The 17,576-nt window shown below is 39.7% G+C and overlaps 5 protein-coding genes; 2 read left to right on the forward strand and 3 right to left on the reverse strand.

Moving 5' to 3' along the window:
* Positions 1-588: 588 nt before the first annotated feature.
* Positions 589-3,031, reverse strand: GSBLH_T00000593001 (uncharacterized protein; the record flags this gene model as incomplete). XM_013038822.1 has 1 exon in its annotated part: positions 589-3,031. One exon carries the CDS (start codon positions 3,029-3,031, stop codon positions 608-610), a length of 2,424 nt encoding a protein of 807 aa, XP_012894276.1. The 3' UTR covers positions 589-607.
* A 466-nt stretch (positions 3,032-3,497) lies between these two features.
* Positions 3,498-6,992, reverse strand: GSBLH_T00006089001 (uncharacterized protein; the record flags this gene model as incomplete). Its single annotated transcript, XM_013038823.1, has 4 exons — positions 3,498-3,539; positions 3,614-5,098; positions 5,126-6,952; positions 6,978-6,992. 4 exons carry the CDS (start codon positions 6,990-6,992, stop codon positions 3,498-3,500), a joined length of 3,369 nt encoding a protein of 1,122 aa, XP_012894277.1.
* An 894-nt stretch (positions 6,993-7,886) lies between these two features.
* GSBLH_T00000594001 (uncharacterized protein) lies at positions 7,887-9,464 on the forward strand (the record flags this gene model as incomplete). Its single annotated transcript, XM_013038824.1, has 12 exons — positions 7,887-7,895; positions 7,924-7,983; positions 8,014-8,049; positions 8,080-8,124; positions 8,160-8,307; positions 8,336-8,472; positions 8,502-8,594; positions 8,629-8,849; positions 8,884-8,977; positions 9,010-9,110; positions 9,140-9,230; positions 9,261-9,464. The coding sequence occupies 12 exons, from the start codon at positions 7,887-7,889 to the stop codon at positions 9,462-9,464; spliced, it is 1,239 nt and encodes a 412-aa protein (XP_012894278.1).
* An 897-nt stretch (positions 9,465-10,361) lies between these two features.
* On the forward strand, positions 10,362-11,513 carry GSBLH_T00000595001 (uncharacterized protein; the record flags this gene model as incomplete). XM_013038825.1 has 3 exons in its annotated part: positions 10,362-10,460; positions 10,492-11,362; positions 11,393-11,513. The coding sequence occupies 2 exons, from the start codon at positions 10,362-10,364 to the stop codon at positions 10,651-10,653; spliced, it is 261 nt and encodes an 86-aa protein (XP_012894279.1). The 3' UTR covers positions 10,654-11,362; positions 11,393-11,513.
* A 5,002-nt stretch (positions 11,514-16,515) lies between these two features.
* GSBLH_T00006090001 (uncharacterized protein) lies at positions 16,516-17,451 on the reverse strand (the record flags this gene model as incomplete). The annotated part of the gene is made up of 6 exons (XM_013038826.1): positions 16,516-16,734; positions 16,767-16,832; positions 16,863-16,983; positions 17,014-17,129; positions 17,159-17,338; positions 17,368-17,451. The coding sequence occupies 6 exons, from the start codon at positions 17,449-17,451 to the stop codon at positions 16,516-16,518; spliced, it is 786 nt and encodes a 261-aa protein (XP_012894280.1).
* Between the last annotated feature and the right edge of the window lie 125 nt (positions 17,452-17,576).

The raw sequence follows: 17,576 nt of genomic DNA on the forward strand, positions 1-17,576 counted from the left end.
TACTCATCAACATATCAACCATTATTGTATTGAAAATGAAATGTGTCATGTTTTGTATAGTTTTTTACGTATTCGTTTTCTACAAAAGATGTCAGTTTATTATTACAAACATAGATTTGATTACATCCCAATAGTTCACTACTGTCGATATTACCGATTTTTTTATCACTATTAAGAGTATTATTTGATCTACTGGATAAAGGCCATTTTCACCAAATAACCAAACAACGAATCTTGAATGCCAATATTACACTCGATGCGTTGTATTTTATCTATTTTAACTTTGTAATATGGTAAGTCCGGTAAATGACTCTAATATTCAAAAAAGCATTCATAGCTGTTTGGATTTGCTTCAAATGCATGTACAGATATCAATACATCATGATTGATTATCTTATAAAATGCTTATATTTGCTCAACGATTGTGTTTGTATTGCATTCCATTACGTCCATTAGTTACAATCTACACCAAGCAACCTATTCTAGTCTTCATTTCAATTGTTTCCTTTTCACTTCCCATATCCAACACACCACACATCATTCATCCTTCAAGTCCTTCAACTATCCTTGTATTTCAACAAACAATAACACTTCTCACACATACTCTCTAATGCGCAGCAGAAATGGGAGGCAAAGCTTCCCGAATACACGATCCATACCCCTCTTTATCCACAAAAATCGCCAGTTTCTTTGCTTGTTCGGCCACCTCCGTACTCACCGAATAATAATCAAAACAGCCACTGATATCCGTGAATCCATCCTTCAAGAACTTGTTTTCTCCACTATTCGTCTCCGCGTACACCTTCACATAGCAGCACGGAATGCCCGCATGCGTCTTCTTATCCATCACTCGCAGCTGTCCAGACTTCACAGACAGCGCCACAAGCAGCGAATTGTTCAGCGAATAGCAGGCTTCGCGCAGCGTTCCGTTCCGTACTTCCACCAAAACATTCTTCTCCTGGTATTCTTTCGGAAGCGTGTAGCAAAACTCGCCCACGCCATCGACTTCAGGAGGCAGCTGGACATGCTGCGTGTAGTTGGGACGAATGAAGAGCGACGAAGACTTGTTGAACACGAAGGGATTCAGACTGAAGAGCAACTCCACATCCAGCTCGTAGAGATTGATGTCTGCCTCGCGTAGATTGTAGTAGTGCAGCGTAATCACCTGATTCGTGGATGACACTTCGAGCGAACTGTCCATATTCATTTGCGATCGTTTCGATTTGAATTCATCGCGAGCAAGGTCCGATTCATCCCTGATTTCGAAGGTCTTCTCGATATCCATTGTTCCATCCACGCTCTTCACCATCGAAGAAATGTTGCTGAAAAGATTTCGCCAGTACAGAACTGGATAGGACTCATAGCGAGCACAGATCTCGCGAGCCTGCGTCAAACTCTCCGTGAAACAATCGAAATACGCGATCATATAATCGACCTGGACGTTGCAAACGCAGTCTGCGCGCGGAACAAAGCGGCCTTCTCGCTCTTCACAGACGAACTGTTTAAACACAGAAAGGGCGGTCATCACACGATCCTGAAGAATCAAATAATACACCAACAACGCGTAATCATTGCACGTGGGCTTCTTTTGCATCAGATACTTCAAGAAAAGCTCGTATTGCTTCTTTAGCTTGTCGTTCGGAATGTTCATGCTCTCTCCTAAGCGGAAACAACGATTATTCACGTAGGGTTTGTACTCGCGAATATTGAAGAGTCCCTCAGCCGCTGAATCGATCGTGAGCATCGGCGAAGAGAATGCCAGTCCAACACGCTTCCTCATTCTCATTCCCACAAGATCCTTCGTGGACTGCAGATCGCGGTGTTTCACTCCGAACTTCCAGATATCCTCGTTATAGAATCGAATTTGACGCAGCTCGGCAACCAGCTTCGTAAAGAACGAAGCATTGGACAGTCTGCCCAACACATACTTCCATTCCAGCTCCTGCACATCATGTGATCGAATGTAATCAAGCAGAACGTCCTCCGAAGCGTTGAGCGCCACATCTTTCCACGAAGTGACATCCAGCGTCTTCGCCTCCTTCACGCAGTGGAGCGTCGTGAAGGAAGGAGAAGCGACAGCGAGGATGGTCGCCTTCGTTGAATCGATGATGTGCGCTGGAAGATGCTCAAAGTCTCCCACCTTCGGGAAATAGAACGAATAACTCAACGTGCAGGTGCTGAAGGCATCGATTGTCTTCACCTCGTTCACCAAAGACTTGAGATTGGATAGAGGGTACGATCCCCGCGGAATCTGATACATGACCTCCACGACTTGCTGGATGGGCGCCACATTCGTAATGACAATCATGCAGGTGTACGAAACTCCCGCGACGAACTCGTTGGTTTCCATAAAACGCTCCACTTTCTTCCCGTTCACTGTCTTCCAGTGATTGCTGTTATCGATGTACTTGGTCAGCACCATGAGAGGACAATCCGCAGGCTTCGTTCCCTCCTTCAGCATTTTGTGGAACACGAACACGGGCGAGTTCGTGACTAACTGCGATTTCTGTAGGTGATAGGCGGCTTCTTCACTCTGAATCCCCAGCACAGACAGGCAGAATAATACTTCCGAAACAGAGTGAGTGCAGAGAATGAAGTCTTTGGAGAGGAAGGGAGAAGACGAGCCGCTGCGCAAATGATGGGCAAAGGACGCCCAGAACGCTGAATTAGGAACAAGATTCACAGGAGAAAACATTTCAGTGCTTTGATAATAATATCCCTCCTGATACTCCTTCGTTTTCTCTAATCGTTCGTAGTGATGTTCTACACTCTTCTTCTTTTTGTAAGTGTCAATGTCTTCCATTCGATCAGCCGACTGAGCAATGAATCGATGAGATGGCATGGCATCCATTCGACGCATTCGTGGAGCGGCCATCGGAGGAGGCGTTGGCATAGAACAATAATCGACTGCATCAGACATACACTCAGAGCCCATGCTCCTATTACAAGCTCCTAATTTTATCCTTCTTGGTACAAGATTAGAAACAATAGACCTCGCACACATCTTTGGTTTTCTAGCTCCACAAAGCATTGGTCTTGGTCGACATAACTCTTCCCTAGATGAACCAATGCTACCTATAAGAAATTCTTCCACTTCCACTTCCTCCTCCTCCTCTTTTTCCTCTTCTTCTTCCACTTCTTCTTCTTCTTCCTCAGGTGGAAGCACAGAAGGCGGCGCATTCAAACTCTTCAGATTCATCGCACTTTGGAAAATGGAGGCGAACGCAAAGCGAGAAAGAGGATTGTGCGCAGCATTATTCTTCATTCCAAGTTCAATTGCTGCGCCTTCTTCTTCAGAAACTCGACTGGCCAGCAAAGCGCGCTCAAAAGCATTCAGACGCTCAAAGAATTGGGGTTGAAGGAAGCGAGACACATCGCCCCCAGTAAGCCACACATCCAAAAACGATTTCTCGACCTTCGATTGCAGAGAAGAAGCGAGATATGCATCAAAGAAGGGACGGTCACGGAAATAGATGAAGACATTCACTTCCGAGCAGTTATATTTGTTGTACAATCGCATCTTTTCCTTTTCGTTCATTCTGTCCCACGAAAGAAGGAACGAGAATTGCTGCAGCCTTGAATCGTCCAACAACACCTTCAAAAGCAGCCATACATCCTCTAGAGACGCCAACACTTGCATCTCTGACTTGCTATCAATCGACAACGGTTCCTCCGCCGTTACTACCGATATCCGCTTCTCTTCCGTGTAATTCTTCGAGGGATCCAGCGATTCCTCCAGCGCTTGCTGCTGAACCATCAGTGAAACACGGTCATCCTCGCTCCCAGAATAGAACAACACGGTGTCCAAGAAACGGCCTTCATCCACTGCAACCACTTCAACCTCGCATCCATTCTCCTTGTAATCGCTCAGATCGATTTCTGCTTTTCCATCTACCATCTGGATGTTCGGCAGCAAACGAGAAAACACACGGATCGTCTCACGACTATCGCGCTGTTTCATATCTTTCGGAGCAACATCCAACTCATCTCGTGTCTTGGAAACGCAGGCTCCTGGACGTTCTTCATGCTTTTCTGCAAAGTTCGTTCCAGCCGATGCCTCCTTCGCTTTCGTCGTCGTTTCATCCACTTTGATCGGATTCATCAGCAATCCAGGAGGAGGCAGCATATTGCCAGGCAACGTTCGATTCGCTCGCTTTCGTCCCTGGATGTAGTCGTACTCTTCAGGAAGTTCACGATCATTCACGATAAGAGAAGAAACGGGATCTAGCTTAATTCGCGCATAGGAAGGATTGCTCAGATCTCGGATGTGATTGCCAAGCATCAAACTCTCGTAGAACGACTTGAGCAACACATGAACGTGTGCAGATGGTGTGGCTCCATAAAGCTGGATCGTAAGATGCTGATCGTTCGGCGTGCAAATCATTGAAATGGGGGCATTACTCAGTTGTCGAGCCCAGGAACCAAAGAACGCATAATGTTCAGTAATGTTCATCTTGGAAGCATGATAAACGCTGATTCGAATCGTGTACAAGGTTCCATTCCTATCTCGAACATACAACACATATTTTCCAGGCTTCAGATTGTGAATCAAAACATAGCCATCGACCCTTGCCAAACAAGATTGCAAGGATTCAATTTCGTCCTCGCTCGACTCGCAAATCAACATATAGTCATTCAAATCATCGCTGATGAGAGGAATCAGAGCTTGAACCTTTTCGTTCTCAGCCACTTCCCAGTTCTTTTTCACGTTGAAGGTTTCGAAATGAAGCGGGAACACAGTGCCATTCACATCGATTCGGGTGATATTGCGGAGAAGACCCAGCGAAACCTCTCCCTTCTCGTCTGTTTCGAGCGAGAATCGGAAGGTCGATGTGCTGTAGAGGTGGTTCAGCTTCACACTCACAGGCAGACTGGGATATGGTTCGCCTGCAGGACCGGATGCATACACAAAGAACTCCACTCCCTGCGAGGTTCTCTTTCTGAACAGAGAGTACGAAGGCTTGACTTCCTCGATGTTCAGATTGCGCTTCGGATTGTAGTCGGTAGAATACAAATCCAACGAAGCCGACAACTGCTTCTTCACTCCATTATTCGTCACAACGGACGCGGTAATGCTCGCCTTTACACTTTGAATCGGCTTTGAAATGCGCAGAGGAACCACTACCTCTGCATCATCTTTCAATACTGGCTTCACAGTCACTTCCGATGCAATGTCATCCATATCCTTCATGGAGAGAGTGATCGAAACGTCCTGTAGGAGCGAGTTCGGGAAGGGAGTTTCGTTCAGCATTGCGGATACGCGCAGAAGCACCTGGCAATTCTCATTTCCTCGCACGAGCGCCTCGTTATCGACATCGCCCTTCAGTTCGAGCGCAAAACTCTCCGCAGGGATGGAGAGATCGCACTTCTCCGTGTACACCCAGTCCGCTTCGATCTCTTCGCATACCAACGCCTTGAACGTCTGTCTGCTGCTCCCAGGAGGAAGATAGGGGATCGCAATCTCGTGATGGTCGTTCAATTCGTACTTCCGACCATCCAGAAGAACATAGACGTTCGATTCTTTGCGCTCTCCCTGCTCGTCCAGAACCGTCAGCATCAATCCCGACAGCGATTCGCGCACCAAAACGTTCAGTTGACCCATATTCACCAAGAAACGACTGCTCTGTCCCTTCGCAAAGAAGTCCACAGCGCAGCAGCCGCGATGATTGATCGTCGGGAATATAAACGTCTCGATATGTCGCTGAATCGCAGGCAAATGATAGTGCATGATGCCCGATGTGATCGGTCTGAGACCATCCAAATCGATCGTTGTGGAAATCGGAGAACTGTTCTTTTCGTAGTAAACGCGCGTGTTGAGCTCGAACAGCTTCCATTCCAGCACATCCACGTTCTTCAGCTCCAGGGAAACGGACACTTCGTCTCCCACTCTGTAACATTCCTTGTTGCCTTCCAAAATTCTCAACCGAACTTGATCCCTCAAATCTGCGATCTGTTGATCTGTGTATTCCTGACATTGGATCGATTGGCCACTCAGCAAGCATGCCTTCTCGTAAGACCTCGTTACCGAACGACTGTCGAAGTACCGATAGAACGGTTTGGGCGATTCCTGAGGAAACAAATGCTCCAAATAATCGCGATCCAGCGGGTACATCGATAAATCGTAGCTTTTCGTTTCCTTATCCCATGTTTCCGTTGCCGATCTTGCCTCCAAATAATCCAAATACAATTCTTTGTCGTATTCTCTATGACTGCGCAACAACTCCAGCAATTGTTCGAACTCGTTCGCTATCCCACTGATCTTGTTCTTCTTATAGAATTCGATTCTTCGCATACACACTCGTTTGGCTCGCTCAAAATCGGCCTCATCGCTCTTCTCGCTGCGTTCTGGGTTTCCAAAACGACCAATGTATGTATTTAGGAAGTCAGAACGTGTGTAAAGATCGAAAGAATACTTCGATTTCACCTGGCTGCGCAGCTCTTCCATTGCATCAAAGGTCAAGAGATTCAGGAAAAGGGAGGCAGTTGGAATCTGCTTCTGCTCCAACGTTCCCAGGTACTGCATTATCAGTGGAACAACGTTCAATCCCTTTCGATCCAAATGTTCAAGAATCGTCTTTGGAGAGAATTTAGCATTTGCTGAGGATAAATCCTGCTCAAAGAAATAGGAAGTGTAATGAGACAGAGAATCGTCGAGAACCACTTTGAGAATATCGGATTCCTCTAATCTTGTCGGATACGTCTTTTGTGATTTAGTTTTGCGCCTATACGAGTACTCATCAGGATCAAAGTCCAGATTCAGAATTCTTTCCAGATAACTACTTAACTCAGGAGTAACGTCTTCATGAACGCCTTGTAACAATAGTTCGTAACGCGCTTTCAACATGTCTCGTAATTCTCTCAAATCATAAGATAGACGTCGCTCCTCAAGAATGTCTAAGAGTTCTTTTTGCTTTTCCAAGGATTCAGGCTCGTACACTTGATAGTAAAGAATCTACGTCTGAGAAGAAAGGAAATACAATACTGTGTAACATATCTCCTCATTACCAGAATAGCGCCGCTTGATTACACTCAGCTTATATTGGCATTTCAGTGACAGTAATCTATAAATCGCAATGATAGTTTGCCTAATTGTGAATACCTGAATTGAACGATTGCATACCATAACTCTCTCTACAAAGGATTTACCAATTTATTGGATCGAATTTGGCTAAAAACAGTTTTGGGGTATGTCACCAACTATTCATTTCGACCACCATTCCAATAACTTCAATACACAATCTTTACTTTATTTAGTTCACACCTATAATAATAATTATAATTATAAGCAATACAAAACAGCTCCATTTCATTTTCACTCCTATTTCGACACCATCGTTACTCTTGAATAAGTAGCATTAGCATCTATCCAATTCATTCGTATTGTATTGTTGGATAATAAGTCAACCAAAGGAAGAAAAGGAAAATAAGGAAGTTATTGTGACACTGATAAACTCTCCAACCCAGCTACATCTCTGCTTAGCATTCCCTAAAAAATAATGCCCCAGCATATTACTTCAGGATATGACTGTTCATTTCTTTCAGAAAAGTCTAGTATAGAACTCTCTAGCATATATCTCATGAGAACTCCACTTTCTATAGAATATCCTATATCATTAGAGTCATATCATCAAACTCGAAACCAGCTGCTTTTTGTTACTCGCTAATTAATAAAAACACATCTTCTAGGTTCTACAAATAATATATATTACCATTTTCTAAAATGCTTCTTGTTACCCCAAATCAAGGTTTAGCATTCCCTGGTCTTATTTTTCAATTAAATTTTGATTCTAAACACATAATCGCACATAAAAATGATTTGCAAACCATATTATTACTTATGGAACGAATACAAAACACAATAATAGTTTCTTTCATACTTTTTTTGAATGGATCGTGTATTTCTATTATTTGGCCAATATGTAGCAACCATCATTTCAACCTATTCCTCAGTTATCGTTTTCCTCTTTAGGCCGTTTAGAAATGGTTTTGGTATTGTTTTCTACTTATTTGTAGACTCCCTTACCGTCTGATTTTGAGAATACTCAGAATGTTGAGAAGAATTTCTGTGTTGAGGATTAGGTGTATGTTCAATCTGTTTATTCGTCAATGTCTTCTGCAAATCAAGTAATCTTGATTTTTTAATTTATTATTGTTTCTAGATTCCATCAGCACACTCTCCAAATAACGAACCAGTACAGCAGGATATTCAAGAGATGGATCAAATGGATGAAACAGACAAGAATCCCACCAATCCGGAAGAGGGTGTCTCTATCTCAGTAGATGCTTCTCATAACACAAACGAAAGACGTATTCTATGTGAGTATCTGATAAGTAGAATCTGCTGATGAAGAGCAATCCTGTTCTATGGGCTCAGTTACTACAGAAGACGTACGAGCAGCACTTGCTCAACTATTTAGCAGTAAAAGCTGTTGCTGGCCGAAGAGAGCAATAAAAGAAATGGATATAACGATTGTAAGGCACTCATCATAAATCACAATCAGAATAAAATGTGGAGTTGCTATGTCTGCTCTTGGGATATCTTCTCTGAGGAGCGCTCAGCCGGTGACTATTACCGAGCAGACATAAATAGAATGGTATCTCAGCTGGATTCTTTGTAATGACTGATAGATGGATACTGAGGAATATGGTCCGATTCCAAAGCTTTGGGAATATCCGATCTCTCCCCCAACTCGATTTAAGGGTGGAAGTAAAACGATACGCTGGCCACATACAGATTGTAAAGAGACATGTCCTAAGTGTGGTGGCGATTGTAGAGTGAAGTGTACAAGATGCCATGGTAGAGGAAGAGTTACCCGTTCACAATATGACTCAGAAACTGGACAATACACGTATGAAGGTTATTGTATTGTTTTAAAAGTGTAGAACCACTACTGAAACGTGTAGTCGGTGTTCTGGTACAGGCAGAATGGAATGTCCTGAGTGTCAGGGAAAAGGATATGTGATAGGATTCGTTATGGTATAATCTAAGCAAGCATGCTTCTACTCTAGGCCACTGTGAACTATTATAACAGCAATATATCTCTTGTCTTATATGGAGGCGATATTCCGCCTGATCCTATTTGTGATGCAGAGTCATCGCTATGTTTCGAGTATTCGTCTGGTGCATGATTCATCATAGAAAAGAAGGACCGGATTTACAGGCACCGAGAGATTTTGAAAACAGCGATATCCAGGAAACGTGTTTTGACTTGGAGAATCGCGCAGCAAAGGTTCCGATTGGGAGACAACATGATCAATAGAGAAGAGCAGAAATCGAAGAAAAGCGGAGAATAAACAATCAACGTCTCATGGTGAGCGAGCTACCGATTATTGAGGCTTATGGGACATGGAAAGGAAAGAGCTGTGTGTTCTGGGTCTATGGAAACGATTTGAGAGTTTATGCTCCATATTATGAGGAGATGTTTTCTTCTTGTTGCACTATTATGTTTTCTGTTTGTTTCTAAGAATCATAAGGTAGATGGTTAGTTGATGGGAGGACGATCCATTCCGAATTCATTTGTGATTGAATGATGATAAGTAGAATAATAGGAATAGCGTTGTTGAATTGTTCCAAAATAATGATTGGAAGGAAATCGGAGACTGAAATCACGGTGGATGGCTTGTTATCTCCTTACTGACTCTGGTAGAAAGTAGAATCAAAGTAGGGATGAGTGCAGGATTATTATCATCTATTCTGGGTAAAGTGTATGATACGGGTCGATCAAATAATAAACCACTTATCAATATAGATGTGAAAGAACAGGTTGGGAATAGACGGTGTTTTCAATTACCATCAACTCCAGAATCATCACATCTATATGTGTGTCTAGTATCTATTTGCGCAAAATAGTAATAATATTATCATTTCAGTTCAAACTTCTACACTACTCTACGATCCATTCTAAAACTGATGACCATCATTCATTTGCATCCATTAAATCATTGGCACTTGAAAATTGCACAAATTAGAGTGATTTAATATGATAACAACATGAGTGCTTACAACCAGTAAGAATTAATTTTTCTTACCAAAAACGAAGCAAAATTATCCAAATTTACTGAACCTATTCACCTACTTCCAAATTCGTGTAGTTACCAAGTAATCTTCATCTAAGCAACATAGACATACTTGCTACACTACGGAACTCATTTTAACACTGATAAACAATAGATATGCTTGCTACTTTCAATTATCTTTGATATTCCCTTTCAATCTTCCTATTCCATCCGTCTCGCAGTTAGAAATGAAGTAGATCAAATATACGTGTTTGCAAAAACAATTCTATGAAAAGACTATGAAGATTCATCTCTCAGAATTCCATAAATAGTCAAATATTTACGTTGTCAGTATATTTTGTAGAATGAAAATGGACAAAGGTGTATTACGACTACATCAGCCATCTGAATATAAATATCGTGTTTCTGGTCATAACAAGATGATCAAGCTGCCCAATGGAAAAGTAGGTTCTCTCTTTTTTGCTGAATATATAGATTGCGAAGCAAGCAACCGAAAAGGAGCGGTCATGTTATGAACAAATTATGAGATCGAATTCGGATCTTGCTCGTTTTAGTGCTTCCTATTTTGGCCTCCAACCTATAGAAGTTTCGTTTGTTCTATACTATAATATTGCAGATTATATCTCCCTTAAATGAGCCCTTGTGTAGACCTGAGGGTTTACGGTATTCCCTGCACTTGGACGATGATATTTCAGAAAGTTCTGAGTTTCTTCAGCAGTAATTGTCTGGCATGCACTTCATTCCATAGTGAGCCCATTTTGAACGGCTATTTAGTTTTGGAAGATTTGAATAAATCTTATGTGCATCCCTGTATTTTAGACGTGAAAATCGGCACGCATACCTATTGTACTTTTCTTTCTTTCTTTCTTCACTCATCTGAAGGGGACGGAGCGCCTCCACAGAAAATCGAGCGGCACAACCGCATGTGTCAGTCCACCACTTCCGGCTCTCTCGGGATGTGTGTGTGTGGCATGCGCGTAATCACTCTGAATCTTCTTCACGATAGGTTTACCGTCCGCAAAGCCACGACTGGCTAATCGAAGATAAAGAATGGGGCAAATCGCTGGTAGCCAAATCGATGTTATTGGCGATCGCCTTGTTCTTCTTTGATGGCAATTCCTTTCGTCTGGATGTTCTGGAGATCGTTCTGGAGAAGCTTCTGAATCTCCGCGATATCGTGCGACGCGTAAATTAGCGCAGAAGGAATGAGAAATAGTCGAATTGGAGGTTCTGGTCGTCGTCGTTTTTGTTTACGTACGAGGGCGAAGGGGAAACGCGAGCGGACGTTCATCTGATCGATTTTGGGAATTGTAACTTCTCGGATTGCTATGATACGCCGGATGAAGTGGGGATGGAGTTGGAGAATGAGGGATAGGGATGTATTTTGGCGCTTAGCAATATGATTGCGTATATTCGACTTATACGGAATGGAGCTGTGGGGCTGTCAGAGATAAGGCGGTTTGAGGCCAGTTTGTGATTTTTTGTATTCTAGTTTTTGGCTGTTTGTTCAAATAATAAGCTCCATGGACATCGAATACGCCGTTAACAACATCGGTAGGTTTGCTTGATTGATTGTGGGTCTAAATGAGTCTAACTCTGCAGATCTTTCCGAAGATGAGTCTGTCGGGGTTTTACTCTCGTTTCCAGATAGCAATGGTGTTAGAGTGAATATCATGCCAATATGTATTGTTAGGTCATGGATAACACCTGTTTTAACATAGAATTGGAAACAATGGATATCGTCGATACGGTCGCCAGCAGCGATGTACATTGCTGTTCGATGTGATTCAAAATAGGATTTTGCCGATAAGCAAGAAAACCCTAAAAGTAAGCTGTGATCATTCTAATCGATACTAGTGGCAATCCAAGGAAAGCTATGTCTATCAGAAATAAAATTGTGTTGTGTCGAGGCATTTTCACTCGAACCCAATCTGGGATCAAGGAAGAGAAATTCAGCATAGCGTAAAAGATCATACATTTATGATGGATGGCATATTCATTCATTCATTCACTCAATATTACTTGTTTATTTTATACTATTGCTATGTTAATCACATTGCATTTCACATTGTTTTGTTGATCAAATAGAAAGCAAGGTTTTCATTCATAGGATTCATGGATTCCATCCATCATATTATTCAATCGATTGTTTTGTTTAATGATACTATGATTCCTATTCACCATTTCAATCTATGAACCACATTCCTTTCTCTGCAATATCATTCTTTGTACTCAATATGGATGGTCATTGTGACAGAAGAGAATCGAAGTATCAACAGAGAATCAATACAATAAACCACTTGTCAAATAGAAATGATGGATTTTGCATTCTACATACTACTGCCATACTCTCTATTACGAATCTAACCATTCCAACAGTATTCACTATTGTGAGTTCGATTGTTGCAAAACAATATCAACTACCACATAATTGATATATTTTGAAGAACATATATCCATTATAGACTTAATAGAACAGCCATTCTGACATGAGAAAGTAAAGGTGATCAAAATGAGTAATAATTTACAATTATAGCTATAAGTATCTAAATATAACACAAAAATAAATGAATAGATGGAAATGCACCAAAATATAGAGAAATAGAGATGGGTGGAGAAAATGAGATTTTATTATATGTATTCTAGTTTGTAACACACCAGCATATCACAGCCATACACAATAATCCACGACGTGTGTTCTATCGAGAAATAATGAAACAGATCTTGTTTCCAAAAAAACCGTTTTACCATATTTCTTTTCATTTCCATGCAAAACATTGTTGATTTTGTCAATTCTGTTATTAGTAACTATCACATTGATAGTTCCATTATTCAAAATGTGCAGGGATGCTTGGGTAAAGATTGGAAACCAAATGACTGGATTTCACTCATTTTGAGTAATAGAGTATGTGTAGAATTGCAGTTCAATAATGGAGTATTCATGAATCAAGGATTTGTGCTCAATGAGCAGAAAGTGTTGAAAGTATTTGGAAATCATCAAATTGGTGCTATTTCATATAATGAAGAACAATCCATAGAAGTAGAAGGAATCGTAGATTTGGATCATGGAAGTCGATTTGAAGGATTGATATTGACAGGAAAGGAAGAAAAAGAAGGTAGAATAGGAATTCCATTTGGATATGGTGAAATGTATGATGATGATGGAATATTGGTATACAAGGGCATAATGATCAATTGGAAACGATTTGGATATGGAACGAGTTATCATAATAATGGTTTGGTTGAATATGAAGGATATTGGTGTGATGATAAGCGATTTGGAATTGGAAAAGTGTATGATCGATATGGTAAATTAGTGAAAGAATGTGAATGGTATAATGGAATTGAAAGTGATATTTATGAAAAATATGAAGGAGATGGAAGCAAACCACTGAATATTGGAATGAAACATTTGAAACTGAGTGAGAATTGTGTATTGGTTGATTGGGATGTTTCATTGTTGTATAATTTGGAATCAATCGAAATCGGTGATGAATGTTTTGAATCAGTGAAAACATTCCAAATCGATGGATTGAATCGATTGAAAACTATCAAAATCGGAAGCAACTCATTTACTAAGGAAAAGAATGGTAATGGATATGGAAATGATAAATCGAAATCATTCCACATATTGAATTGTGAATCATTGGAATCCATTCAAATTGGTCAATTCAGTTTCAGTGATTTTGCTGGCGACTATGAATTGAAGAATCTACCACAATTACAATCCATTCAAATTGGTACAATTGGAAGTGATTCATATAATTTCTCTTTTAGTTCATTTGTAATTCGAGGTATTGATATGATATTGAATATTTGAATGATGCATAGATCTTCCAAATCTACAATCCATTACATTAGGTTGGTGTGCATTCTGTATGTCCTTCTCAACAATAATTGAAAGTATTGAATGAATATGAATGAAATGATTGATGTAGATCTTCCATCATTACAATCCATTCAACTCGGTTTTCTGGCACTTGATGGAATATGGGATGATGATTCATGTTCATTGACACTTCGAAGTAATAATGAATTGATTGGTTATGATTTGTTTTGTAGATCTTCCAAATCTAACATCAATAACTTCTGAAGGACATAGTTTCCGTTATCCTCGTGTAGTGACATTGGCAAGTATTTCTGAATATTGAATATTGATAGTATTTAGATATTCCAAATCTTCAAAATGTCAAACTACCTAATTCATTCGATGAAGTTCGATCGAAATCAATTTCGAGTATAGTTTGATTGATTTGATTTGATTCATAGATGTTTCTTCCATTCTCGCTGATCTTGTCCACTAAATCAAGCATTAAATCTATAATATTGATTGGATTAGATTTGTTCAGTGATTCGTCATTGTTTAGGAACATTTCCATTGATTGATTGATTGATTGTTTGTTTGTTTCAAACCGATTCTTGATCACAATTCATGATTCTATAATTATCAAAATATCGATCCTGCCTGATTATTATGATGTTTTTCTTTTCCATTTTAACAATGATACTGAATTATGATTGTTGTTTCAATCAATCAATCAATCAATCAATCAATCATTGTTTTCGATCATTATCATTATTATTATTACCAATGACCCAATGATCACATATTGAACATTCACAAATGATGAATCCAATCTACCAATAATAATAATAATAATAATATACAAATGATGGTTTGAATAGGTTTGAACTAGGATTTGTTCAATATTGATAGGAAACTGCTTGCTTCGAATAATCATAATAATCATCATAATAATAAATAATAAGATTGGATTTGATAGTGACACAATGGAATGGTTGGAATCGATTGATATTGGATGATTATTCACATTTGTGAATCCATTGTTAAATCGGTAGATAATACAATACAATACAATACAGTACAATGATTGATATTGAATTAGGATATTGATTTTGACTTATTGAATAGGAATCGATCACTGTATATATAGAATAGAATAGAATAGAATCAAATAGAGGTGAAATGGATAAAACGAGGCAATGAAACTAGAATAGAATAGAATAGAATAGAATAGAATAGAATAGAATCCGATTGAATAGCATTGGAAATCATATTGGATTCACCATTCAATCAATCCAACTATCTATCATTTGTTTGTTTGTTTATCAATGAGTTACAAAACATGGATATATCAATTTGATAATAATGGAATCAAATCGGATGTGTTTGATACTTGATAGTTGTAGTTCGTAGTAATATCAATCGTGGTTTCACAATTCGATATTTGGATGGAATGTCGTATTCTTCAATATCACACAAACCACTCACTCACTCATTCAATCAATGGATCAAAGATAGCTGATTCAAAATGCAAATGAATGTTGAATATCGTAAAGAATCAATTCATCATTCACAATCAATAATACTGATAAGAATAGAAAGGCTGCTCAATCTGTTGAATAATTGAATGATTGACTGAATGGTTTGTATTTGGTTAGTTTTCGATCTCCATTCATCATCATTATCATTATGATTGTATCATCATCCACATTATTCATCGGTCTATTTCAGCATATTGAATACCATTAGATCACTTTGGTATTGTTGATCATGAATAGAATGATTGGATAGGATCGATCAATCAGAATCAGAATCAGAATCAGATTGATGATGAGTATTCAACCATCAATCCTCGTGATTATTATTATTAGTAGTAGTAGTATTTGTTATTGTATTTGTTCGATTATCAATGATATAGAATCGATGGAATGATTCATTGATAGCGATCCAATCGACTGATAGAATTATCCAATTGATTCGATCGAATCCAAATGGAACAATCACTCAAACACATTGTAGTCTCAATGGTTGTTTTGCAATTGAATCGATCGAGATTCATGAAATCGTTATGTTCGATCATTGGTTTAGCTGGAATCTGTCATTGTACTGTATTGCATAACAATACTCTTCTTTCTTTCTTTCTTTCTTTCTGATCATTATTATCGTTGTTATTGATATCATTCAAATCATTAGATCCCATTCGAACAAGTCAATATGGAATCAGCATTTGATAATCACAATACAATAATGAGGCATATTGTGAGAACCATTTGTGTTGTGGTTTGAATATGAGTATTTCGATAATGGCCTTTCTTGGAATCCATTGTTTGATTGTATATTCAATATGCTGTTTGTGATTGTACACCGATGAATCCACAAATCACATATTTCGAATGAATCTTGATCGAACGACTTCAATCGAATCGTTTTGACAAGATTCATTGCACTTAATCCAATTGAATCAATAGGAATCGACATAATCCATATTGCTTGCCAATATAGTATTAACAATAAATATTAACCGATGCTTCATATACAATTATATGAATTCCAATTATATAAACCACTTGAGTACTCTCAAGCAAAACATAGAGTGAATGCAAAATTACACAAGAATCTAAGCTCGGTATGCCAGTTGGATTGAACAAACAAAGAAAAATACAATTCAACACGATGAACCATCGCAAAGTTAACTAAAAAGGCAATTCGGTTACCGGCGTCATTTCAGGTCCACTCGTAAAGAAAGGATGTTGTAGCGCCTGCTCGGCAGTGATTCGCGTCTCCGGATTGTAGTCCAACATCCGATACAACAAATCGCGTGCCTCATCCGAAGCCTTCGGAAACAGCGAAGTCGGCTTCTGCGGCTCGAACGTCTGACTGAACTCGACATAATTCGCGAATGTTTCCATTTCCTAAAAGTCAGAAATCGATTCGAATCGAAAACGGGCCAGTTCTCTTTTTTCGGTGTCCCAAGCAAGTAAAAAATCGAATACAAAACCTCCTCGTTCGTCTACCGTTCACTCCACCAGCGATGTGCTACTGCTCCGAGGAAGAGCGGGGCTCGGAGGAATAAGGAACCGAAGATGCACCCAACGGACCAAATGTCGACAGCAGTTGTGTACAATGTGGATTTCATTAACACCTCGGGTGCTCGGTAAAAGCTGAATTAGAATGAGGGAGGAGAATCGTACAGTGTTTGCACGTCCGTGGTGTAGGGACGCGGCGTTCCGACATAGCGAGACAAACCGAAATCGGAGAGACGAAGGTGTTTGTCCTCTCCGATTAAATAGTTCTCGGGCTTTACATCCTAGTGGAAATCGAGTAGGGTAGAGGTACTCGATGAGCAATGTATTGGGAGTGGCATAGCTTTAGGGGAGAAAGGACTTCGTACATGATGGCTTTTATATCGGCTAATGAGAGATTTATGGATTTATCGCTTATCACACCAAGCAAATCTCCTCGACACCGCTCAATAATAAGGTGGATTCGGTCATTTTTAATAAAACAGTCGTAGAGCTATTTAGAACCATTTTCAAATCAGATACTTTAAGAATATTTGGATGATTGAGCACAGAGAGTTCAGTAAAGAACTTGAGTTCACGAATGTATTCCATAGGGATTCCGTACATTTTATATGATTGGTTCTCTTGTCTACTCACTTTCATAACCACTTCTCGGTTTTGTTTCTTATCATTCTATTGCAATTACTAAAAGCCTCCAATAACGTACAACCAAGTAAACCTTTCCTCCTCCT

This window comes from Blastocystis hominis, assembly GCF_000151665.1.
Source record: "Blastocystis hominis, Singapore isolate B (sub-type 7) whole genome shotgun sequence assembly, scaffold_0".
In the NCBI taxonomy this organism is placed as follows: domain Eukaryota; class Bigyra; order Opalinata; family Blastocystidae; genus Blastocystis; species Blastocystis hominis.